The sequence below is a fragment of the Oncorhynchus mykiss genome, chromosome 17 (assembly GCF_013265735.2).
Source record: "Oncorhynchus mykiss isolate Arlee chromosome 17, USDA_OmykA_1.1, whole genome shotgun sequence".
NCBI lineage: Eukaryota > Metazoa > Chordata > Actinopteri > Salmoniformes > Salmonidae > Oncorhynchus > Oncorhynchus mykiss.
In genome coordinates, this window is record NC_048581.1 from 48,044,896 (window position 1) to 48,070,751 (window position 25,856).

Sequence of the window (25,856 nt, forward strand, 5' to 3'; positions counted from 1 at the left end):
GAACATGCTGCAAAGTGGATACATTTTGAAGTGTCGGGCATATTTAAAAAATATATATATATATTTCATTACATGGGTTATTGTAGATGATTGCTTATGAACTTGGAGCTTGGCATCACCCTGCGAGAGAGTTTGTCATAAAAACGATGTACTGTTTCTGCAGCAAAGTCATTTATAAAATTGTATACATAATATAACATCTGTAAACATAATATTAGGGTATCTGTAGTATTACTAAGCTTTTATAAACAAAACAGAAGAATTGTACAAAATCTGCCATAAATGTCTAAAGCACTGCGACTATTGTATATCAAGTGTACGTCATACAAGGCACCCTAAATATGTTGATGCCATTTTTTCTCTGGTGCAATAATGAAATGGGCTGACTACCTGAGGGCCCTCAGTGAAGAAATCAGTTAATCATGTGTAATAGAAAAAAGTTTACTGTGTGTACTTGCCTTGTACCATGAAGATGACATCAGAGTAGAGAGGAGAGTTGAAGAGGTTGACCAGAGACTGAGGACCAAGCTGGGCGGGCCGAGCGTTAGGCGTATCCCTGGAGCCCTACACACACACACACACACACACACACAGCGTGGGTTATGTCTGAGGATTCCACCACTGTTGGTATTTACTACCATGAGTGCCATTCATTCTGAGCTTCCATCTCCACCACCCACCCGTGGCATAGAAATAGCCTGTCTACACGCCTGCCTCAGCAGTGGCCAACTCCACTGTCCCTGCCCTCCCTGCCAAGACCGCCTCAATGGAGCTGGCTAATGCTGAAACAGACTGGCAGGCAGGCTCGCTTCCAGAGCAGTCTGCATATCAAACCCATTGGCTTCATTATGCTGCAGTGATATAACATCGCTCGCATTGTGCCAGAGCCTGCTGGTTTAGAGTACACAAATCATTGACTTTCAACTGCTTAGTCAATCCTGTAGATGGATTGGAACCAAGCGTATGACTTGTATTGAGAAATGATACATGTAAATGATGAGTGCAAAAGTTGCACTTCACTTCTGATGGAATTGAAATAGAAGGAACTCAAGCCTGGTCACCAGATCGAATTATGAACCTGCATGTCACATGTCTCCTGACGTTAAGGCGGCCCACATCCCATTCCCTTTGCTCAATCTGAGAGTAAACATTATCCCAATTCAATCAATTAGTGCACTGCTAGTACACTGCTTTTGATCAGAACCACATGTATTGTGTTATATGGGGGAATAGGGTATCACATGGTGTATTTTTTTTTGTATGTGCGAGTCCATGTTAACCATGGGTCACCTTGTCTCTGCCCATGAAGGAGCGGACGCGGTCCATGAGTTGAGCCACGGCCAGAGAGTTCTTCAGCTTCTCCCCCACGGCCTCCTGGAGGTGCTCCCACTCCCACGCCCCTGGGTCACACCAGAACCACAGGCACACAAATAACATATATACCACAGCAACAGACAGACTCATATAAAATATATAAACACTCATACCGTATAGAGTGCCTTCGGAAAGTATTCAGACCCCTTTTTTCCACATTCTGTTACGTTACAGACTTACACTAAAATGGAATAAATACATTTCTCACACCAATCTACTCACAATACTCCATATTGACAAAGCAAAAAAACTGCATTTTAGACATTTTTGCATTTATTACATTTTTTTTAAAAACATACTTTATTTACATAGGTATTCAGACCATTTGCTTTGAGACTCAAAAGTGAGCACATGTGCATCCTGTTTCCATTGATTATCCTTGAGACTTTTCTACAACTTGATTCGAGTAGACCTATGGTAAATTCAATTGATTGGACATGATTTGGAAAAGCACACCCCTGTCTAAATAAGGTCCCACAGTTGACGGTACATGCAAAAACCAAGCCATGAGGTCAGGAATTGTCCGTAGAGCTCCGAGACAGGATTGTGTCGAGGCACAGATCTGGGGGAGGGTACCAAAAAACGTCTGCAGCATTCAAGGTCCCCAAGAACACAGTAGCCTCCATCATTCTTAAATTCAAGAAGTTTGGTACCACCAAGACTCTTCCTAGAGCTGGGTGCCTGGCCAAACTGAGCAATCGGGAGAGAAGGTCCTTGGTCAAGGTGGTGACCAAGTACCTGATGGTCACTCTGACAGAGCTCCAGAGTTCCTCTGTGTATATGGGAGAACCTTCCAGAAGGACATTCATCTCTGCAGCACCCCACCAATCATGCCTTTATGGTAGAGTGGCCAGGCGGAAGCCACTCCTCAGTAAAAGGCACATGACAGCCCGCTTGGAGTTTGCCAAAAGGCACCTAAAGGACTCTCAAGTCTGATGAAACCAAGATTGAATTATTTGGCCTGAATGCCAAGTGTCACGTCTGGAGGAAACTGATCCATATGGTGAAGCATGGTGGTGGCAGCATCATGCTGTGGGGATATTTTTCAGCGGCAGGGACTGGGAGACTAGTTAGGATCGAGGGAAAGATGAACGGAACAAAGTACAGAGATCCTTGATGAAACCTGATCCAAAGTGCTCAGGACCTCAAACTGGGGCGAATATTTACCTTCCATCAAGACAAAGATCCTAAACACACAGCCAAGACAAAACAGGAGTGGCTTCGGGACAAGTCTCTGAATGTCCTTGAACGGCCCAGCCAGAGCCCGGACAAGAACCCGATCAAACATCTCTGGACAGACCTGAAAATAGCTGTGCAACGATGCTCCACATCCAACCTGACAGAGCTTGAGAGGATTTGCAGAGAAGAATGGGAGAAACTCCCCAAATACTGGTGTGCCAAGCTCGTAGCATCATACCCAAGAAGCCTCGAGGCTGTAATCGCTGCCAAAGGTGCTTAAACAAAGTACTGAGTAATGGGTCTGAATACTTATGTAAATGTGATATTTAAGTTTTTTTTTAATGCAAAAATGCCTAAAAAACAGTTTTTGCTGTCTCATTATGGGGTATTGTGTGTATATTGATGAGGACAACAAAACAATTTAAATGTCGAAAAAGTCAAGGGGTCTGAATACTTTCCAAATGCACAGTTTATCATAGAAACACTATAATACTCATATATACAGTGGCACAAAAAAGTATTTAGTCAGCCACCAATTGTGCAAGTTCTCCCACTTAAAAAGATGAGAGGCCTGTAATTTTCATCATAGGTACACTTCAAGTATGACAGACAAAATGAGAAAAAAATTCAGAAAATCACATTGTAGAATTTTTTATGAATTTATTTGCAAATTATGGTGGAAAATAAGTATTTGGTCAATAACAAAAGTTTATCTCAATACTTTGTTATATACCCTTTGTTGGCAATGACAGAGGTCAAACGTTTTCTGTAAGTCTTCACAAGGTTTTCACACACTGTTGCTGGTATGTTGGCCCATTCCTCCATGCAGATCTCCTCTAGAGCAGTGATGTTTTGGGGCTGCTGCTGGGCAACACATAAAATCTTTGGAGGAAGTTGAAAGTCCATGGGGTTGAGATCTGGAGACTGGCTAGGCCCCTCCAGGACCTTGAAATGCTTCTTACGAAGCCACTCCTTCGTTGCCCGGGTGGTGTGTTTGGGATCATTGTCATGCTGAAAGACCCAGCCACGTTTCATCTTCAATGCCCTTGCTGATGGAAGGAGGTTTTCCTTCAAAATCTCATGATACATGGCCCCATTCATTCTTTCCTTTACACGGATCAGTCGTCCTGGTCCCTTTGCAGAAAAACAGCCCCAAAGCATGATGTTTCCACCCCCATGCTTCACAGTAGGTATGGTGTTCTTTGGATGCAACTCAGCATTCTTTGTCCTCCAAACACGACGAGTTGAGTTTTTACCAAAAAGTTATATTTTGGTTTCATCTGACCATGTGACATTCTCTCAATCTTCTTCTGGATCATCCAAATGCTCTCTAGCAAACTTCAGACGGGCCTGGACATGTACTGGCTTAAGCAGGGGGACACGTCTGGCACTGCAGGATTTCTTATAATTTTTTTATAATCTGCTAAACCATTAAAATTATAACTGGCTATACTTATTTCACCCCTTACCATAACTAGATACTATTCTCAGTCTAAATTGACCATAATTAGTGCTCATAAAGTTACTGCCGTCAGAGGTATTATGACGGTCAAAACTAGATCTTTCAAATGTCTGATATTTAACATTTTAAAAATAGGTTCTAGCAATATATGTAGCGGTTTTGTTTTAATCAAAAATAACAAACCGGGTGTTTTCCAGCATACAGTGTTCAGCTGCGCACTCCGATGACGTGTGATGACAATGAGGGAGTTAATTTGTGGAATGTAGTTCCTTCTTAATGCGTTTGAGAAAGAACAGCTCAAATAAGCAAAGAGAAACGACAGTTCATCAGTACTTTAAGACATGAAGGTCAGTCAATACGGAACATTTCAAGAACTTTTAAAGTATCTTCACGTGCAGTCGCAAACACCATCAAGAGCTATGATGAAACTGGCTCTCATGAGGACCGCCACAGGAATGGAAGACCCAGAGTTACCTCTGCTGCAGAGGAAACGTTTGTTAGAGTTACCAGCCTCATAAATTGCAGCCCAAATAAATGCTTCACAGACTTCAAGTAACAGACACATCTCAACATCAACTGTTCAGAGGAGACTGTGTGAATCAGGCCTTCATGGTCGAATTGCTGCAAAAAACACTACTAAAGGACACCAATAAGAAGAAGAGACTTGATTGGGCCAAGAAACACGAGCAATTGACTTTAGACCGGTGGAAATGTGTATTTTGGTCTGGAGTCCAAATTGGAGATTTGTGTGGGTGAACGGATGATCTCCGCATGTGTTTTTCCCACTGTAAAGCATGGAGGAGGAGGTGTTATGGATGGTGTGTAGGTGCTTTGCTGGTCTGTGATTTATTTAAACTTCAAGGCACACTTAACCAGCATAGCTACCACAGCATTCCGCAGCGATACGCAATCCAATCTGGTTTGGACTTGGTGGGACTATAATTTATTTTTCAACAGATCAATGACCCAACACACCTCCAGGCTGTGTAAGAGCTATTTTACCAAGAATGAGAGTGATGGAGTGCTGCATCAGATGACCTGGTCTCCACAATCCCCCGACCTCAACCAAATTGAGATGGTTTGGGATGAGTCGGACCGCAGAGTGAAGGAAAAGCAGCCAACAAGTGCAAGGCATATGTGGGAACTCCTTCAAGACTGTTGGAAAATCATTCCAGGTGAAGCTGGTTGAGAGAATGCCAATAGTGTGCAAAGCTGTCAACAAGGCAAAGGGTGGCTATTTGAAGAATCTCAAATATAAAATATACACTGGTCAAAAAAATAAAGGGAACACTAAATAACACATCCTAGATCAGAATGAATGAAATATTCTTAAATACTTTTTTCTTTACATGGTTGAATGTGCTGACAACAAAATCACACAAAAATGATCAATGGAAATCAAATTTATCAACCCATGGAGGTCTGGATTTGGAGTCACACTCAAAATTAAAGTGGAAAACCACACTACAGGCTGATCCAACTTTGATGTAATGTCCTTAAAACAAGTCAAAATGAGGCTCAGTAATGTGTGTGGCCTCCACGTGCCTGTATGACCTCCCTACAACGCCTGGGTATGCTCCTGATGAGGTGGCGGATGGTCTCCTGAGGGATCTCCTCCCAGACCTGGACTAAAGCATCCGCCAACTCCTGGACAGTCTGTGGTGCAACATGGCGTTGGTGGATGGAGCGAGACATGATGTCCCAGATGTGCTCAATTGGATTCAGGTCTGGGGAACGGGTGGGCCAGTCCATAGCATCAATGTCTTCCTCTTGCAGGAACTGCTGACACACTCCAGCCACATGAGGTCTAGCATTGTCTTGCATTAGGAGGAACCCAGGGCCAACCGCCCCAGCATATGATCTCACAAGGGGTCTGATGATCTCATCTCGGTACCTAATGGCAGTCAGGCTACCTCTGGTGAGCACATGGAGGGCTGTGCGGCCCCCCAAAGAAATGCCACCCCACACCATGACTGACCCACTGCCAAACCGGTCATGCTGGAGGATGTTGCAGGCAGCAGAACGTTCTCCACGGCGTCTCCAGACTCTGTCACGTCTGTCACGTGCTCAGTGTGAACCTGCTTTCATCTGTGAAGAGCACAGGGCACCAGTGGCAAATTTGCCAATCTTAGTGTTCTCTGGCAAATGCCAAACGTCCTGCACGGTGTTGGGCTGTAAGCACAACTCCCATCTGTGGACGTCGGGCCCTCATACCACCCTCATGGAGTCTGTTTCTGACCGTTTGAGCAGACACATGCACATTTGTGGCCTGCTGGAGGTCATTTTGCAGGGCTCTGGCAGTGCTCCTCCTGCTCCTCCTTGCACAAAGGCGGAGGTAGCGGTCCTGCTGCTGAGTTGTTGCCCTCCTACGGCCTCCTCCACGCCTCCTGATGTACTGGCCTGTCTCCTGGTAGCGCCTTCATGCTCTGGACACTACGCTGACAGACACAGCAAACATTCTTGCCACAGCTCGCATTGATGTACCATCCTGGATGAGCTGCACTACCTGAGCCACTTGTGTGGGTTGTAGACTCCATCTCATGCTACCACTAGAGTGAAAGCACCGCCAGCATTCAAAGGTGACCAAAACATCAGCCAGGAAGCATAGGAACCGAGAAGTGGTCTGTGGTCACCACCTGCAGAACCACTCCTTTATTGGGGGTGTCTTGCCTATTGCCTATAATTTCCACCTGTTGTCTATTCCATTTGCACAACAGCATGTGAAATGTATTGTCAATCAGTGTTGCTTCCTAAGTGGACAGTTTGATTTCACAGAAGTGTGATTGACTTGGAATTACATTGTGTTGTTTAAGTGTTCCCTTTATTTTTTTGAGCAGTGTATTTTGATTTGTTTAACACTTGTTTTGGTTACTACATGATTCCATATGTGTTATTTCATAGTTTTGATGTCTTCACTATTATTCTACAATGTAGAAAATAGTACAAATAAAGAAAAACCCTTGAATGAGTAGGTGTTCTAAAACTTTTGACCAGTAGTGTATATATAGATGCGGCAAAGAGATCAATGGAACACAGACCATTTGGGAAATAAATTGGTGCCCATTCAAAAAATCTGATCTAACAAAGTGGATATTCCTCAAATCCGTCATGATGTCAGTGTTCTAACAAGCCCACAATTTGGTTACTAAAATCTGATTTGGAAATATTTGTCCTTTTACTAAATGCTAACTCCAGTTCATGTAAGCTGGTAGCATGGCTAGCCATATAGAAATGGGAAGTGGTAGTTGGAGTCTTTTGTAAGTGTAATGCAGTTGACTGGTAACAATGACGTGGACATGTACTGGTGTTGACATCCATATCAGCATTATACTCTGCTCTTTACCCCAAAATAGTGTGAATACACATAAACATTAGCCTTAATGCTAATTTTGCTGGGAGACAATAAGGAGATTCAGAATCTTTCCCACACGGCGGGACCCGATAGGGGTGTTTCCATTGATTTGTCCGAGTGTGATTGATCTTTTTAATGCATGTACAGTGGCAAGAAAAAGTATGTGAACCCTTTGGAAATACCTGGATTTCTGAATGAATTGGTCATAAACTTTGATCTTCATCTAAGTCACAACAATAGACAAACACAATCTGCTTAAACTTATAACACAAACAATTATATGTTTTCTTGTCTTTATTGTACACACCGTGTAAACATTCACAGTGCAGGGTGGGCAAAGTATGTGAACCCTTGGATTTAATATCTGGTTGACTCCTTTGGCAGCAATAACCTCAACTAAACATTTTCTGTAGTTGCGGATCAGGCGGAATTTTGGACCGTTCCTCTTTACAAAACTGTTTTAGTTCAGAAATATTCTTGGGATGTCTGGTGTGAACCGCTCTCGAGGTCATGCCACAGCATCTCAATCATGTTGAGGTCCAGAAGGCGTATTTTCTTCTGTTGAAGACATTCTGTTGTTGATTTGCTTCTCTGTTTCGGGTCGTTGTCCTGTTGCATCACCCAACATCTGTTGAGCTTCAATTGGCGGACAGATAGCCTTACATTCTCCTGCAAAATGTCTTGATAAACTCGGGAATTAATTTTTCTGTAGATGATAGCAAGCTGTCCAGGCCCTGAGGCAGCAAAGCAGCCCCAAATCATGATGCTCCCTCCCCCATACTTTTGAGTTGGGATGAGGTTTTGATGTTGATGTGCTGGGCCTTTTTTATCTCCACACATAGTGTTGTGTGTTCCTTTTAAACAACTCAACTTTAGCTTAATCTGGCCACAGAATATTTTGCCAGTAGCGCTGTGGAACATCCTGGTTCTCATTTGCTAACTTCAGACGTGCAGCAATGTTTTTTTTGGACCACAGTGGCTTCTTCCATGGTGTCCTCCAATGAACACTATTCTTGTTTAGTGTTTTACGTGTCGTAGACTCGTCAAGAGATGTTAGCATGTTCCAGAGATTTCTACAAGTCTTTAGCTGACACTAGGATTCTTCTAAACTTCATTGAGCATTCTGCGCTGTGCTCTTGCAGTCATCTTTGCAGGACGGCCACTCCTAGGGAGAGTAGCAACAGTGCTGAATTTTCTCCATTTATAGACAATTTGTCTTACCGTGGACTGATGAACATTAAGGCTTTTAGAGATACTTTTGTAACCATTTCCAGCTTTATACAAGTCAATAATTATTAATCGTAGGTCTTCTGAGATCTCTTTTGTTCAAGGCATGGTTTACATCAGGCAATGCTTCTTGTGAATAGCAAACTCAAATTTTGTGAGTATTTTTATAGGGCAGCTCTAACCAACCATCTCCAAACTCGTCTCATTGATTGGACTCCTGGGTAGCTGACTCCTGACTCCAATTAGCTTTTGGAGAAGTCATTAGCCTCGGGGTTCACATACTTTTTCTAACCTACACTGTGAATGTTTAAATTATATATTCAATATAGACAAGAAAAATACTTTGTGTGTTATTTAAGCACACTGTGTTTGTCTATTGTGACTTAGATGAAGACCAGATCAAATTTGATGACCAATTTATGCAGAAATCCAGGTAATTGCAAAGGGTTCACATACTTTTCCCTGCCACAGAAACAGACACTCATATACAGTATTGAGTCTGTATACAAAACATTCCATGACAGACTGACCAGGTGAAAGCCATGATCCCTTATTGATGTCACTTGTTAAATCCACTTCAATCAGTGTAAATGAAGGGGAGGAGACAGGTTAAAGAAGATTTTTAAGGCTTGAGACATGGATTGTGCATGTGTGCCATTCAGAGGGTGAATGGGCAAGACAAAAGATTTAAGTGCCTTCAAACAGGGTACAGTGCCAGGCGCACCGGTTTGTGTCAAGAACTGCAATGCTGCTGGATTTTTCACACTCAACAGTTTTCCGTGTGTCTCATGAATGGTCCACTACCCAAAGAACATCCAGTCAACTTGACACAAGTGTGAGAAGCATTGGAGTCAACATGGGCCAGCATCCCTGTAGAACGCTTGACACCTTGTAGAGTATATGGCCCGACAAATTGAGGGGAAGGGTGTAACTCAATATTAGGAAGGTGTTCCTAATGTTTGGTATACTCAGTGTATAAACACTCATGCATACCATAGAAACACTATAATACTCATACCACGGAAACAGATATACTCATATATACCCCGGACACAGACTCACATAAATCCTAATATTTATATATAGGCTACCACAGAAAAACTAATACATATGCTACCACATAAATCTGCATAAAGAAAATATGCTAATTTCCCCACCAGTGGAGTGTTTTCACCAACTGACTTGTTTACGGATAAAAATCAGTGTGCGATGACGCAGTGCAGACAAAATGTACTTTTTCGCTTACATTTTCCTCTACCGAATACAAATCTAAATTGCAATATGTTTCAATTGCATTTTCAACTCTACCGATGGTTTTGTCACAAAAACTGTTGTGTTAAATAGCATATGGGCCTATTCTAGTCTTGACATATGCATTCTAGACAACAGCTCGCAGATACTGTGCGGGTAGTCTAAATGATGAGATTATTATGGATAAGAGCGAGAATATTTATTTGTCAAATGGCAGTCAAGCTTCGATCATCATGTCACCAGAATGAAATTGTACCGAAACTTCCATCACTCGCATAAAAACTGTGGTTGGAAACATGGTTATTGACTCAAATATAAACAACTTTGTATACTCTCTCTCATATAACATAATATTGTAGGAACACCAATGCAAATACGAAAAGATCCACAGAGTAGCATAGGAGTCACACTCATAACTACATCACAGTGGCCTACTTTTCAGAAAGTACCTGCGAGAAAGAAAAACCATTGACCGTGAGTTAGTATCCCAAGGAAAAGGCAGGAAAACTCTTTCAATTAGCATATTCCTTGAAATCATCAAACAACAGTCCTTCAGGCAGCCTTGAAGGTTGAAGGGGTGGGTGGAGTATTCCTTCATATATGAAGGCAAACAGACCATTGCAGCAGGAGGAGGTGAGTTATAGGGGTATTAGCTCATCATTTTTTATGGAGGTACTTTAGCTGATACAAGGATTAATTTAAACACCCAGCGCAGGGTAATATCCCACAAACACCTCATTCAGGAGATTAATTCCAAGCTGTGACATAAAGCTTTCTCGCTGAAAATCAACTGCTGAAATTTCCTCAAAGACAACGGTAGGTCGACTCAAGGAAAAGGTTAATTGGTTAGTTTGGTTCACAATGCAGGGTAAATGGAGGGTAAAATCATCTTAATTAAACACTGATGATCTTTATGTGGTACCATGACTAAGCACAGCCAACACACACACACACACACCATGGAGACTACGGATAGAGTCATAGCAGGATGTTTCATACAGTGATGGGAAATTATCCACTGCAAATGATTGCACCCACCAAAGCAGACATTAGCTCACTTAGCTAAAGCCTCGCTCTCTAGTGCTGATCCACATGCTTAAAGCACTTGGCACTTAAACTAACTTTGACATTTAAGCTTGTTTCAAAACAACAGCACTTAAACCAGTAGTTTACCTCGGTAGAGGAACATGAGTGTCTCCCATAGACACAAGCACAGCAGTGGGTCCTTCACCACCAGGCGCGATAGCCGTCCGGCCAGATGCCCGTCGGGCCGCGACCCGTCCTCCATGCCCAGGCCCCCATCCCAGGTGGAGAGCAGCGATGGGGGGCCACCATCCCCCCGGCCATCCCCCCGGCAGGCGCAGCGCGATATGGGCCTCTCCCTGGCCTTGGGGCCCAGCAGCAGCTGTCTGAAATAGGGACTGACAGCACAGAGCACAGCGGCGTGCCCCCAGCCCAGTTCTTTGCCAGAGTCCCCAGAGTAGAAGGCCACGTCGGCGAACTGGCCGCCACGTTCCAGCAGCCACTGTAGGTCCTTAGAGAAGCTGGACTCCTCCACTCGGATGGGGGGAAGACGCGCTGAAGGGATGGAGTGAGAGATGTGTACAGGAAAGGGGGAGTCGTGGGAGAAAAGGGAAGAGAGGAGATGTTGGAATGAGAGAGGAGAGTAAAAGCACAGAGGGAAAAGGGGAGGAGTAAGTGTCAACATTGTTACGTATGTGGCTCCGATGGAATAAAAATGGGGAAGGTTAGCGAGAGAGAGATCAAGAGAAAGAAACAGACAGAAAATGGATGGAGGGGAGATGGTTGAAAGAGGGGGCGAAAGAATAAAGGATTTATGAGAAAAAAAATAGGGAGAACAGAAAGATGATCAGACAGTTAGCTTAGGGAGTTGGGCGTGGGAACGAGGGATGAGGGAAAAGCAGAGAATATTAAGTAAAAGGTAAACAGAGCGAGAGCGTGCGAAGGTATGTAAATCACTGTTCTATTATAAACCTATTTATGCTTAATCCATGCTGTACCCCTGTGCACCTCATCACTTTTTTATGGCCACTCTGTTTTAGCCTGGTATACAGGCAAGGCTGTTCAGGAATCAATGCACTTCATATTTCATGGACTGTGCACTATAAGGAGAGAAAGTTAAGTAGTTGGACGGGCACCAGCCAAGCCAGCCCACCCACGCACCCACTTTGGCAGTGTTGCTCTTATCTGTCAATCACCAGGCCAAAGTTCATTAGACATAGCAAAATGGAAGGCTGCTATATTCAGTACGTTAACTGTAGCTTAGCCGTGTGTTCGTATTTTTATTTTAGAATTTTTAAAATTATTTCTGCCCCCCTTTTCTCCCCAATTACGTGATTACGATCTTATTTCATCGCTGCAACTCCCAAACAGACTCAGGAGAGGCGAAGGTCGAGTCATGCGTCCTCCGAAACATGACCCGCCAAGCCGTATCTCTTAACACCCGCTCGCTTAAACCGGAAGCCAGCTGCACCAATGTGTTGGAGGAAACACTGTTCAACTGACGACCGAAATCAGCCTGCAGGCGCCCGGCCCGTCACAAGGAGTCGCTAGAGTGCGATGAGCCAAGTAAAGCACCCCGGCCAAACCCTCCCCTAACCTGGACGACGCTGGGCCAATTGTGCGCCACCCTATGGGACTCCCGGTCACGGCTGGTTTAGCCGTGTGTTCTATTTCTGTGTCCATGAACACAGATAGGTGTCAAATTTGTAATAGCACATTTACAGGAATAAAGAATAAAATAATAAACACTATAGGGTGAAGGGCTGACTAACAGATGATTCGAAACTTTGATAAAGCAATGAAAGTCTATATTCTATATTTAGTAAAGGAAGAAATTTGTCCACTAACTGTTTGCTACACAGAAATGCGATCTTCTATTGAAGTGACAACGTTTCAACAATGTTTCAACCAACATGATATGATCTTCGTCACTTGAGTATTGTAGTACTATCACTAGGCTTCACTAACTGTTCTTTAGGAGCAGCAAACGGTGAGTCTGTATTCATTTTCATTGCTTCATTTGTCTCCTGTGGCATGTTTGGATGTGTGCAATTACTCTCTTTTCATCATTCAAAATTAAGTCCATGAGCCCAAAATAGCCCTGGCGTTTTCATCTCAGATCTCACAGACTTTGGATCCATGCAATAATAAATCCCCAAAAGTATTGAATCTACTATACTGGAGCAATTGTCGAAGAAATCTTAACACTATTCCACTAATCTGTGTCTGCTATCGATTTAGTTCAAACTCAAACTGTTGGCTGATTTAAAAATGTTAAATATTATTTAATTAAGTTAACAATAATATCTAGTAGCATGTTAACAACAACAGCAGCATGTGCAGAGAGAACAAGAAAGGGTTGAGAATTGAACCCTGAGGAACACCACAAGTAAAGTTGATACCATACAAAGACGCATATAAATTATTTAAAGGAGCTTCTCATCTTGCAATGCCAGTCTCTCACCTGGCTGTTCCAGATGAGGGGGGTGGGGCTCATTCAGCTTGTTGCTCCGCCTCTTCTCCGGCCTCTCTTTGGCCTTCTGCTTCAAACACTGAATCATGAAGTACTCCAGCTGAAAACATGCACAAACACACGCTTGTTAGAATAAACCCACACACACCAATAAAACATTTTAATCACATAGCAGCCAGTCCCAATTCTTATCTTCACTAGTACAATGGCCAATAATTTGCCATCTGCATCATCAATGATGATTGATAGCATAGAACACTCCAATCATATACCACACCATCAAACAATATAATCAGTTCATAACTGGCTGATGCCGACACTCACCACGCTGCCAAAGTAGCGACCCACAAAGACATGGTTCAGAGAGGGCAGCTCCAGGTAAGTGGCCCCCAGGTCCCTAGAGAGCTGCAGGCCCTCACTATGGGGGACACAGCTGCTCCAGTCTGATGCACACAGGGGGCACGTGCAGGGGGGCCCCTCATCTGGACAGTGAGGGGACAGAGAAGAGGTGAGTGAGTTAGGACAACATTTACCTCCTCTAAACGCACACCAGCAAAAAATAGATATTACCCACAGAACTTCCAGCAGAACATATCAAGATTTTCTTTTATCCATCAAAGATATAACCACATACTGAAATTCAGACAGATTTACAATGCATGCACAGAGGCACACCGTGCATGCGCATACAGTAGCCTACATGCAGAGAGACAGTCAGAGTGTGAGAATATGAAGAGAAAATTACAGGGAAATGGAGGGAGGAGTAAAGAGATACAGAAACAGCATAAAAGCAGAGAAGGAGCCGGAGAGAGAGACAGAAAGAGTGTGGCGGTCTGCTCAGTGCCAAATGCAAGGGATAAATCACTCTGCTAATAAAACTACAGGCATAGAGTGAAAGCCAGACACTGTCTGTGGTGTGTGTGTGCATGTGTGTGTACAGTATGTGACATGTCCTGCAATGATTCTGCCCTAGGTGGTCTCCTAAAACAAGGCAACAGGAAACACAGCTGTCATTCTCCACATTCATTAGGGGATAGTTTTAGCTTAGACAATAAAAGCAGTGACAAAACAACACAAAAACATTGTGTCAGGTCCACCACTACCCCACAAGGCCCCTCTCTCACCACCAAAGAGTTATCAAATACTATTATCATCTTGCAATGAAGCTCTGGCAAGATCTAAAAGCATCTCACTGTGCTAAAAAGTAACCCATCATGAATGTCCTGGATTTGTTTATACCGCTGAAATGAAAATTACTTATGGTCACGCAAATAGACATTAAAGTGGGCTTGAGGGTTAATACTTTGCTAGTTTAATACCACCGACCTGGGCAATGCTACATGTCACACTGTACCACCAAAATGTCCTGTGGTTCTTTTTGTGTGTGTGTGTGTGTGTGTGTGTGTGTGTGTGTGTGTGTGTGTGTGTGTGTGTGTGTGTGTGTGTGTGTGTGTGTGTGTGTGTGTGTGTGTGTGTGTGTGTGTGTGTGTGTGTGTGTGTGTGTGTGTGTGTGTGTGTGTGTGTGTGTGTGTGTGTGTGTGTGTGGCTTTGGACTTTGCCTACTTCTTTCTTGCACCAAATTATGCTTGGTTTGTTTGTTTGTTGTTTTAGCCACAAAGACATTACTTAGAGACAAAATCCTGGGGCCTGTTTGAGATTGAATCATAAGATGAGCATCATGCTCTTAACTGAGAGGACAGGGAAAAGACAAATCCACTCCTTCAGCAATTTTCCCTGCTCCGAGAGTATGTAATGTAGCAATCGTTTGGTAAGCCATATTTGTCAAATTTGCAAATATAAAGATCAATTAATTAAGACTATTTCAAAAGACTCAAAATTCTGTGATTTTTGGATGATAGTAGTTTGGGTTTATTGGATCGTAAAAACAGAGTTGAGTCAAATGTCATAAACATGGTTGGATGTCATAACCTTTTATGAATGGTGTGAGGCCACATAACCAATCATTGTCAATATTTCTATACTCTAAGTGCTATGAGGCAACCACTGACTGCAACGGAATGTAAGACTGCCTAGCAAAACTTCACCACTTGACTCATGATACAAAATATCATCCTTATTTAGCCAGGCAGGTCCATTAAGATTTGTATTTTATTTAAGATGATGACCTGGCATGTGGTAAGTGCATGGTAATACAGCACAAGAAGACACAACACGTCCCAACAGGACAAAATGGTGTTGTGGTCAAGGATAGACCAATGGGATCTCACCGTTTAGGCGTGCGCCCACAGCAACCAAAATGACGGGCACGCCCCAGTGACGTAGCAGGGGGCGGAGTCTAGGGGCATATCCGTTGCGCACCTGCTGGAAGGCCATCTTGTCGTTGATCGAGTACTTGATGACCAGGATGTCAGCCTGTTCTAGAACGCTCCGCACACTGGCCCAGTCACTGTCCAACAGATCCTGTCCACACACAGAGTACATACACACATTTTAAATACTTTATTTGAATCCACAAATCATATTACAGTCGAGGATTCAAACATTTTACAGGACACAGATATAATTTTCCCCAAACTGCTAGGCTGCCCATGACAGCTGACACAGAGCAGTACTTTGCTAGCTGCTTTGCCTTTGTCCTATGCAGTCCTGCAATCTGAAGGCCACGTACTGTCATGCCCGAGACCCCTAAATATCTGCACTACAAGTTGCACTGATAACCAAGGCTGTTTAAGTGTGACACAAGGGGCTGGTGTTTTTAGTATCAACATTATAGGGCCCGTTTCCCAGATCCAGTTTAAGCCCCACCCCCCCTAAAAATAACTGTTAATTGCGACTTGTAATCAGTCTCCATCAGACCTGAGAAGAAGTGGTCAGATTTGTTCCACTGCCCTTGCTGAAAACAGTTTCGGAATTCAAAATGCGTGTGCATCTCAAAAGCGCTCCTCACACTCAAGGAAGCAAACACAAACAGTGGCTGGCAGAGTGACTCACTCCTTTATAACGACAATATTCATCTGACCATACAAATGCATTTTTCCCTGCCTGCTTATTGGTCTGGCTTGGCCCCTGATAACCTACATCTGTCTCTACTAATGAAATCTATTCTGAAAGGGAAAAGATTGAAGTGAAGACAAAACTCAGGAAAGTAGACTAACAGTGAAATGCTTACTTTAGGGCCCTTCCCAACAATGCAGCGAGAAACATTTTGAAATCATATAAAAATAATCACCCACCCCAACATCTCCAGAGCCAAAATACACACACACTTACCCAGCTAGGGCAGTCCTGCACCACCACAGTGACGTCTCCAAAAACGTGGGACGTGTACTCCATGAAGGCCGGGTTGGACAGGCTGCTCTCCTCAGGCCCTCCGGCCATGGCGCCGTGGCCCAAATAACTCCACAGCAGGCCCCCTTGGAGCTGGCCCTGACCCATGGCCTCTTCTCCTGGCCCCACTCCCCCGGGGCACTCACTGCCCAGCGCAACAATATGAATGGACCTGTAAGTAAAGCACACCAGATGGGGGGGACACAGTCAGGGTCAGACCCATTAGGAACCAGACAAGCAGAGATGGGCTGACAGATATGGTGTGCTGCCTGGTACACTACGGGGTAGGTAGGGTGAATGTGATGTGTCTCTCAAATGCAGTGTGGGATGCAGCAAAGGAGGGAATTAGGGGGAAGTCAGGTGAACGTGTCTCTAATACTGCGCCTGTGAGAGATGCAACAAGGAGGGAATTAAGAGCCTTTTCCTCTTATTATACATGTCTATCACGGAGACACTGCATCAGGTTGTGTCATTGAGCGAATGACACCGACAGGCGTTGCTCTGTCGGATTTGTTTAGATTAAAAAAACAATTGAGAATTGAATTATTATTATGCAATTATCCTATTCATAGCCCATTATTGGCAAAACATGCGTGGTACAAGCACACAGTAGAAACGCGGGAGGAAAGTAGGCTACCCTGTCTTTTGCATCAATTAATGAGGTGCAGACAGCAACTTACATGGTCACCACGGGTTTCTGCTGGTCAATGCCTTGAACACGTTCTCCCACCGTGCGTTTTCACATGGGTCCGCAGTGAGAGGCTTTTCCGCAATGAGTCCCGAGTATGGGGACGTTAATCCCTCATATCGGTGACTCGCTCCCCGCGACCGCGGTTGAAGAGTTTCACAATCCCGTGTATTTCCTTCTCGTTGTTCATTCATAAAGCAAAACCTCTTACAGTTTACGGTAATGTAAAGGAATGTAAACACTACTGGTTGGATCCAGCCGGCGCCGTGGACTACCACTGCGCTAAAAAAAATAAACAAGTTGTCAATAGCTAAAAAATATTTTTTTAAATAAACGACGCGGAGAAACCAGCACCTCAATATTCCTGGCACTCATGCCACCGCTTTATCCAATGAAAATTGACGTCGCTGTATAAAACAAAGTCCACTGGGCAGAGGAAGAAAAGTGGGGAGGTAATGCACGGAGAGAGCGAGAGAGACTGGGATAGAGCAACAGACCGTGCTGATGGAGAGTGGACGCGCCTGACTCAGCAGCAAACAATACACGCGCGCACGCACGCAAACAGCAGTACACATCTACAGCCACAAAATGACGCGCAGCACAAATTGCTATTGTTATGTCCTTACATACAGTCCTTACCTCATTAGGCGAACCTCCACACACTCACTGTGTTTTCTCCGGACTGTAAAAAAAAAAATCTCGCCCGTTGGTTAACCTAATCTTATTTATTCTCATTATTCCAGCTCCCATTATTAATTAATGCAAGGGATGGAGTTTCCCAACATGGTCTTAGATTAGCATTATTCAGTGGCTGTGAACACAAATACATTCCAATAAAATGTAATTAGGCCGGATAATCTTTAAAACATGGAACATCGACACAGTGACAAACACTGCTCTATTCTCACTGTAGGCTATTTGACCGCTCCAACATTGTGTCTCTCAGGATCATGTATAACGAATAAGGCTAATTTACTCTCCCAATGTATGGAATTGACTTGCAATACTTTTAAGTTTATGACATGATTGCTAATAGGGCCTATACACCAAGACACCATATGCACACCAAGACATGTTGCCCTATACAATGATAATGACATGATAATGAAGAAGTGTTGAAGTGGGATGTTATGCAGATTAAGCTTGAGTCGGTGGAATAATTGGTGTTAGGGTTGATGCGGTGTGATACTGTAGTCAATTCTAATGAGTTATGTGCAGTATAAGTAGAGTCCCTAGGACCTAAGGGGGTTGTTCACTGTGAGGGATGGACCTCAAGACAAGCGGCCTAACTGTAATAGAGGTTGTTCGGTGAAACACGCTCAGATAATAACCTTGCCTGAGTGAGACCTGAAGACCTGCGTTGACATTCAGAGCTAATGCCTATACAAAAAAAATATTTGTTATTGTCACATACACCAGATAGGTGCATGTGTTGTTTTACAGGGTCACCCATAGTAGTACAGATCCCCCTGTAGCAAATTAGGGTAAAGTGCCTTGCTGAAGGGCACATCGACAGACTTTTCACTTTGCTGGCTCTGATATTCAAACCAGCAACCTTTCGGTTACTGGCCCAACACTCTAGCCGCTAGGCTACCGGCTGCCCTTTAGCTCAGTGGGCTAACACAGTCTGAGTCCACAGTCACAGTGGTGTTCTGACTTGGATGTATATCTGCAAAGAAGAAGAGGTCAAAAGGGGGTGAAGTGTAACATGTTTTGGATTGTGTGATGCGTTTGCTTTAGTTCAGTGTATAGAAGACCATGGTTCCAACCATAGCCACGGGAAGTAGTTTGGGGGTGGGGGTGCAGCGATGATTTAATATATATATATTTTTAATTTTTGTATGTTTTCCGGGGTGCTGCAGCGCCCTCAGCACCCCTACTTCCCGCTGCTATGGTTCCAACCCTATTGATGCAGAGGAGTCAAAGACCTATGACTGACATAGCAGACTATGTTTTATATTTATATTCATGTCTTCAGAAGAAAGAATTGCAAACTTTGCACTCAAATGCTTAGCAACGTTGTCCTTGTCTTTGAACCAAAAATATACATTAAGAAAAGAGGGTTCCATCTTTTAGTTATAACTAAAATGTAGATGCGGTGGCTCATTCTAATATTTTGGGGCGTGGTTTGCGCAGAGCTCTTTTTGTGCAACCGTGAGTAAGAGTGACATTGTAGCTTATCTAATCCGTTGTGTTGTTTCATTAGATGTTAAATAACATATGGCCAGTAATGGTGTCTCGTGAAATACTTGTGTAAGGCATTGTGTCACTTGAGAACTGTTGATTTAAATCAGTGGTTCTCAATTCTCTCCTCATGTACCGCCAGCCAGCTGTAATGCCCGGGTTGTAGTGGAGGAAGAAGTCAGGCGCAGGTAACAGAGAGTTCAAGATAGCTATACTTTTAATTCACCACACCGGTGAAAACGACGCCACCCAAACAAATGCCCCAAAACACGGGGAACTAAACAGTCTAGAAAAACACACATACACGGACAACCGTGACTTACAGTCGTGCACAATAGTACACAGAAAATAATCCCGTACACCCAGCAGGCGAGCCGGCTGGATAGTAAAGCCCAACCAATTAACCTAACTAAACACAGGTGTAACTAATAAACAGACAAGGGGGAAAAAAGGATCAGTGGCAGCTAGTAGACCGGTGACGACGACCGCTGAGCGCCACCCAAACAGGAAGGGGAGCCACCTTCGGTTGGAGTCGTGACAGTATCCCGCAGCGCGCCGACACCGGCCTTGAGGGCGACCCTGAGGGCGAAGCGCAGGGGATCCAGATGGAGGCGATGGAAATCCCTCAACATTGACGGATCCAAGATGTCCCCCACCGGTACCCAGCACCTCTCCTCCGGACCGTACCCCTCCCAGTCCACGAGGTACTGTAGGCCCCTCACCCGGCGTCTCGTGTCCAGAATGGCCCGTATCGTGTATGCCGAGGACCCCTCGATGTCCAGAGGGGGAGGAGGGACCTCCGGCACCTCACCGTCCTGCAGGGGACCAGCTACCACCGGCCTGAGGAGAGACACATGAAACGAGGGGTTAATACGATAATAGGAAGGGAGTTGTAATCGATAACACACCTCGTTTATCCTCCTCAGGACTTTGAAGGGCCCCACACACTGCGGCCCCAGCTTCCGGCAGGGCAAGCGGAGGGGTAGGTTTCGTGACGGAGTGAGTTTTGGGCCAACTCCGCCTATGGGACGTACCTAGACCACTCGCTGGGCCGGTCCTGGCAATACGACCGCAGAAACCTACCCACCTCCTGGCTCACTCTCTCCACCTGCCCATTACTCTCGGGGTGATAACCGGAGGTAAGGCTGACCGAGACCCCCAGACGCTCCATGAACGCCCTCCATACCCGGGACGTGAACTGGGGACCCTGATCAGAGACGATGTCCTCCGGCACCCCGCAGTGCCGGAAGACGTGGGTGAATAACGCCTCCGCAGTCTGTAGGGCTGTAGAGAGACCGGGCAACGGGAGGAGACGGCAGAACTTAGAAAATCGATCCACAACCAGCAAAACCATAGTGTTCCCCTGAGACAGGGGGAGATCGGTCAGGAAATCTACTGATAAGTGAGACCATGGCCGTTGTGGAACGGGGAGGGGGTGTAACTTCCCTCTAGGAAGGTGCCTAGGAGCCTTACTCTGGGCGCACACTGAACAGGAAGAGACATAAACCCTAACGTCCCTAGCCAAGGTGGGCCACCAATACTTCCCCCGGAGACCCCGCACTGTCCTCGCCACCCCAGGATGACCCGATGAGGGTAGGGTGTGAGCCCACCAAATCAGTTGGTCCCGAACACCAAGCGGCACATACTTACGCCCAGCCGGACACTGAGGAGGCGCAGGCTCCGCCCGTAACGCTCGATGTCCGAGTCCACCTCCCATACCACTGGTGCCATCAGACTTGAGGCTGGAAGGATGGGAGTAGGCTCGGTGGACCGATCCTCCGTGTCATGAAGACGGAACAGCGCGTCAGCCTTTACGTTCAGGGAGCCTGGTCTATACAACAGAGTAAACCTGAATCGGGTGAAGAACATGGCCCACCTTGCCTGACGTGGATTCAGTCTCCTAGCTGCCCGAATATACTCCAGATTCTGGTGGTCGGTCCAGATGAGAAAGGGGTGCTTAGCCCCCTCAAGCCAGTGTCTCCACACCCTCAGGGCCTTGACCACCGCTAACAACTCCCGGTCCCCCACATCATAGTTACGCTCCGCCGGACTGAGCTTCCTCAAAAAGAAAGCGCAGGGGCAGAGTTTTGGTGGCGTACCCGAGAGCTGTGATAGTACGGCACCCACCCCAGCCTCGGACGCGTTCACCCCCACTATGAATGCTAGAGAGGGGTCCGGGTGTGCCAACACGGGTGCATCCGTGAACAGCGCCTTCAACCTATTGAAGGCTCTGTCCGCCTCTGCCGACCACCGCAAACGCATCGCCCCCCCCCCTTCAGCAGTGAGGTAATGGGGCCGCTAACTGGCCAAAACCCCGGATAAACCTCCAGTAGTAATTGGCAAACCCCCAAGAACCGCTGCACCTCCTTCACCGTGGTAGGAGTCGGCCAATTACGCACAGCCTTAATGCGGTCACACTCCATCACCACCCCCGAGGTGGAAATGCGATAACCCAGGAAGGAGACGGCTCGTTTGGAGAACACACACTTCTCAGCCTTGACGTATAGGTCATGCTCCAGCAGTCTACCAAGCACCTTGCGTACCAGAGACACATGCGCGGCGCAGGTGGTGGAATAGATCAGAATATCATCGATATAAACAACCACACCCTGCCCGTGCAGGTCCCTGAGAATCTCGTTTACAAAGGATTGAAAGACGACGGGAACATTCTTTAACCCATACGGCATGACGAGGTACTCATAGTGGCCCGATGTGGTACTAAACGTGGTTTTCCACTCGTCTCTATCCCGAATACGCACCAGACTATACACGCTCATGAGATCCAATTTTGTGAAAAACTGTGCTCTGTGAAATGATTCCACCACCGTAGCGATGAGAGGTAGTGGGTAACTGTTACTGTAATTTCATTATTTCCAATATGTTTTCATTAATTGAATTCACTTACTTTTTAATTCACCACACCGGTGAAAACGACGCCACCCAAACAAAAGGATCAGTGGCAGCTAGTAGGCCGGTGACGACGACCGCCAGGCGCCACCCGAACAGGAAGGGGAGCCACCTTCGGTAGGAGTCATGACACCAGCACACATGATTCAACTTGTCAATTAACACAATATTAACACCTATGTAATTTTAACACTATAATATAGCTAACCAGAAGGAAAAAAACATGTATGGTTCTTCAAACGTTTTTTCAACCTTTGAGATTGAGAAAAGTTCTTTATAGAACCATTAACAAGGGTTCTATATAAAACCAAAAAAGGTTGGAAAAATAGCGGAGCCGTTTTTCATGCTATATAGAACCGTTCTTTGTAGAACCTTAGGAAAGGGTTCTTTATAGCACCATAAATGTTCCATTTAGAACCCCATGAGCATGGTTCTTTATAGAACCTTCAAAAAAAGAGTTCAATATAGCACCAAAAAGGTATCTGCTATGGTTACAAGCCAAATAACCCTAATTTGGCACTAGAACCATTTTTTTGTGTGTGTAGCCTAACATGCTGACTAGACCGGGTGTGCGCATGCTCTGTGTGCGCCATCATGCTCATGTTGATTTTGTCCATCCACACCAGACGTGATCAGGACATGCAGGTTCAAATATCAAACAAACTCTGAACCAACTATATTAATTTGGGGACAAGTCGAAAAGCATTAAATATTCATGGCAATTTAGCTAGCTAGCTTGCTGCTGCTAGTTAATTTCTCCTGGGATATAAACATTGGGTTGTTATTTTACCTGAAATGCACAAGGTCCTCTACTCCGACAATTAATCCACAGATAAAAGGGTAAACCGAGTAAATTTCTAGTAATCTCTCCTCCTTCAGTCATCTTCTTCTTCTTTGGACTTTATATGGTGGTTGGCAACCAACTTTAAAGTGCATTACCACCACCAACTGGACTGAAGTGTGGACATCAGTTCATCTTTCATTATAAATTGGGTGGATCGAGCCCTGAATGCTGATTGGCTGACAGCTGTGGTATATTAGACCGTATACCACGGGTATGACAGAACATACATTTTTACTTCTCTAATTACGTCCGTAACCCATTTATAATAGCAAAAAGGCACCTATGGGATTTGTGATATATGGCCAATATACCATGGCTACGGGCTGTGTCCAGGCACTCCGTGTTGCGTCATGCATAAGAACACCCCTTAGCCGTGGTATATTGGCCATATACCACACCACCTCGGGCCTTATTGCTTAAATCACCCACGTGGGTATATGCTCCTAAAAATCAATGAGGAGATGGGTGAGGCGGTTCTTGCAGCGCTTCAAGCATCACAAATAGAACCAAGTTATATTTTAGTGTCTGGCTTTGCAGACGCTCATTGATAAGCAAGCAGTTTGGACGCAATGATTGAATAACATGTATGTGTACATTTATTTTGTAACGCGAGCGGTGTGGTCAGCACATAATGACTCGGTCAGCACATAATGACTCGGTCACACTGAAAGTGCTGTTGCAATTTGGTACACCAGAAGTACATTAATTTCCAATGGAACGCTATGTTTGTCTTGCAGCATTCTGTTGCAGATTCAGTTGCAGTGCGTTCTGTGTGGTGCCTACCTTGTATTTATCAAACATATGCGTCAAACTGTATGCGTAGCCGGCTCGACAGAAATGGTAGCAGAAGGTGAATGTTGAACTTCTGTTACAAACATATTCAGATGATGCCGCATACTATTTTGCGCAATAAATCTATCAGTGGATCAAGGCATAAGAGCCTATTAGACTACCTTTTCATGGCATGACCCCTAAAAATATATATTTTTTGCTAATTCAGCATTGTTTGATTGTGCACCCCAATGTTTGTTAAAAAGCATTAGCATATTTTAATATTCAATTTCTTAGTTATTTCGTGTTCAGCTTTCTTATTTGTGTTACCTTGGGCTTTGTCTTGTCTTGATGCAATACAATGCTTCACAGAAGGGGATAGAGGCTCTATCAGCGTGCATCGGAGGTTACTGCAGGTCAGCAGAAGAGAACGGGATCATTAACAAGAGCATATTCATATGCCCCCCCACACAAATTTCTGGCCACTGACTTCTGCTATTCCACAGGCGATTGAGCACAGCTAAGCCTATCACTCTCAACCCGACTGATAATTATGCTCCTTTGTGGTGAGAAACTGGCTCATAGTATGTTGCTATTCAAAGAGACAAATGGAACACTAAGATTATTTTACGGACCTCTTTAGTTTGCATGTTGAATTTGAAGTCGCATTGCACTATTCTATACTGAACAAAAATAGAAATGCAACATGCAACAATTTCAACGATTTTACTGAGTTACAGTTCATATAAGGAAATCAGTCAATTTAAATAAATTCATTAGGCCCTAATCTATGGATTTCACATGACTGGGCAGGGGCGCAGCCATGGGTGGGCCTGGAAGGGCATAGGCCCACTCACTTGGGAGCCAGGCCCAACCACTGGGGAGCCAGGCCCAACCAATCAGAGAATGTCCCCACAATAGGGCTTTATTACAGACAGAAATATTCTTCAGTTTCGTCAGCTGCCCGAGTGGCTGGTCTCAGACGATTCCGCAGGTGAAGAAGCCGGGAAATGGAAGTCCTGGGCTGGCGTGGTTACACATGGTCTGTGGTTGTGAGGTCGGCTGGACGGACTGCCAAATTCTCTAAAACGACGTTGAAAGCGGCTTATGGTAGAGAAATGAACATTTAGTCATCTGGTAACAACTCTGGTGGACATTCCTGCAGTCAACATGCCAATTGTACGCTCCCTCAAAACGTGTGTAGCATTGTGTTGTGTGACATCACTGCACATTTTAAAGTGGCCTTTTATTGTCCCCAGCACAAGGTGCACCTGTGTAATGAACATGCTGTTTAATCAGCTTCTAGATATGCCACACCTTTCAGGTGGATTGATTGTCTTGGCAAAGGAGAAATGATTACTAACAGGGATGACAAACACATTTTTCAACCACTCCACACATTTCTTGTTAACAAACTATAGTTTTGGCAAGTCCTACTTTGTTCAAGACACAAGTAATTTTTCCAACAATTGTTTACAGACAGATTATTTCACTTATAATTCACTGTATCACAATTCTAGTGGGTCAAAAGTTAACATACACTAAGTTGACTGTGCCTTTACACAGCTTGGAAAATTGCAGAAAATGATGTCATGGCTTTAGAAGCTTCTGGTAGGCTAACTGACATAATTTGAGTCAATTGGAGGTGTACCTGTGGATGTATTTCAAGGACTACCTTCAAACTCAGTGCCTCTTTGCTTGACATCATGGGAAAATCAAAAGAAATCATCCAAGACCTCTGAAATTGTTTTTTTAGACCTCCACAAGTCTGTTTCATCCTTGGGAGCAATTTCCAAACGCCTGAAGGTACCATCTGTACAAACAATAGTACGC

General features: G+C 44.6%; 1 protein-coding gene across 1 annotated transcript in view; it reads right to left on the reverse strand.

The window, feature by feature from the left end:
• The window catches only part of LOC110493998 (rho-related BTB domain-containing protein 3), a 28,506-nt gene extending 10,601 nt beyond the window's left edge, over positions 1–17,905 (reverse strand). The window contains exons 1-8 of the mRNA XM_021568650.2: positions 17,310–17,905; positions 16,573–16,801; positions 15,570–15,762; positions 13,666–13,823; positions 13,333–13,441; positions 11,019–11,423; positions 1,291–1,400; positions 459–564 (exon numbers count right to left, since the gene is read on the reverse strand). Of these exons, the coding sequence (XP_021424325.2) occupies positions 459–564; positions 1,291–1,400; positions 11,019–11,423; positions 13,333–13,441; positions 13,666–13,823; positions 15,570–15,762; positions 16,573–16,801; positions 17,310–17,311 (1,312 nt within the window). The 5' untranslated portion in view covers positions 17,312–17,905. The remainder of the gene's footprint in view (positions 1–458; positions 565–1,290; positions 1,401–11,018; positions 11,424–13,332; positions 13,442–13,665; positions 13,824–15,569; positions 15,763–16,572; positions 16,802–17,309) is intronic.
• Between the last annotated feature and the right edge of the window lie 7,951 nt (positions 17,906–25,856).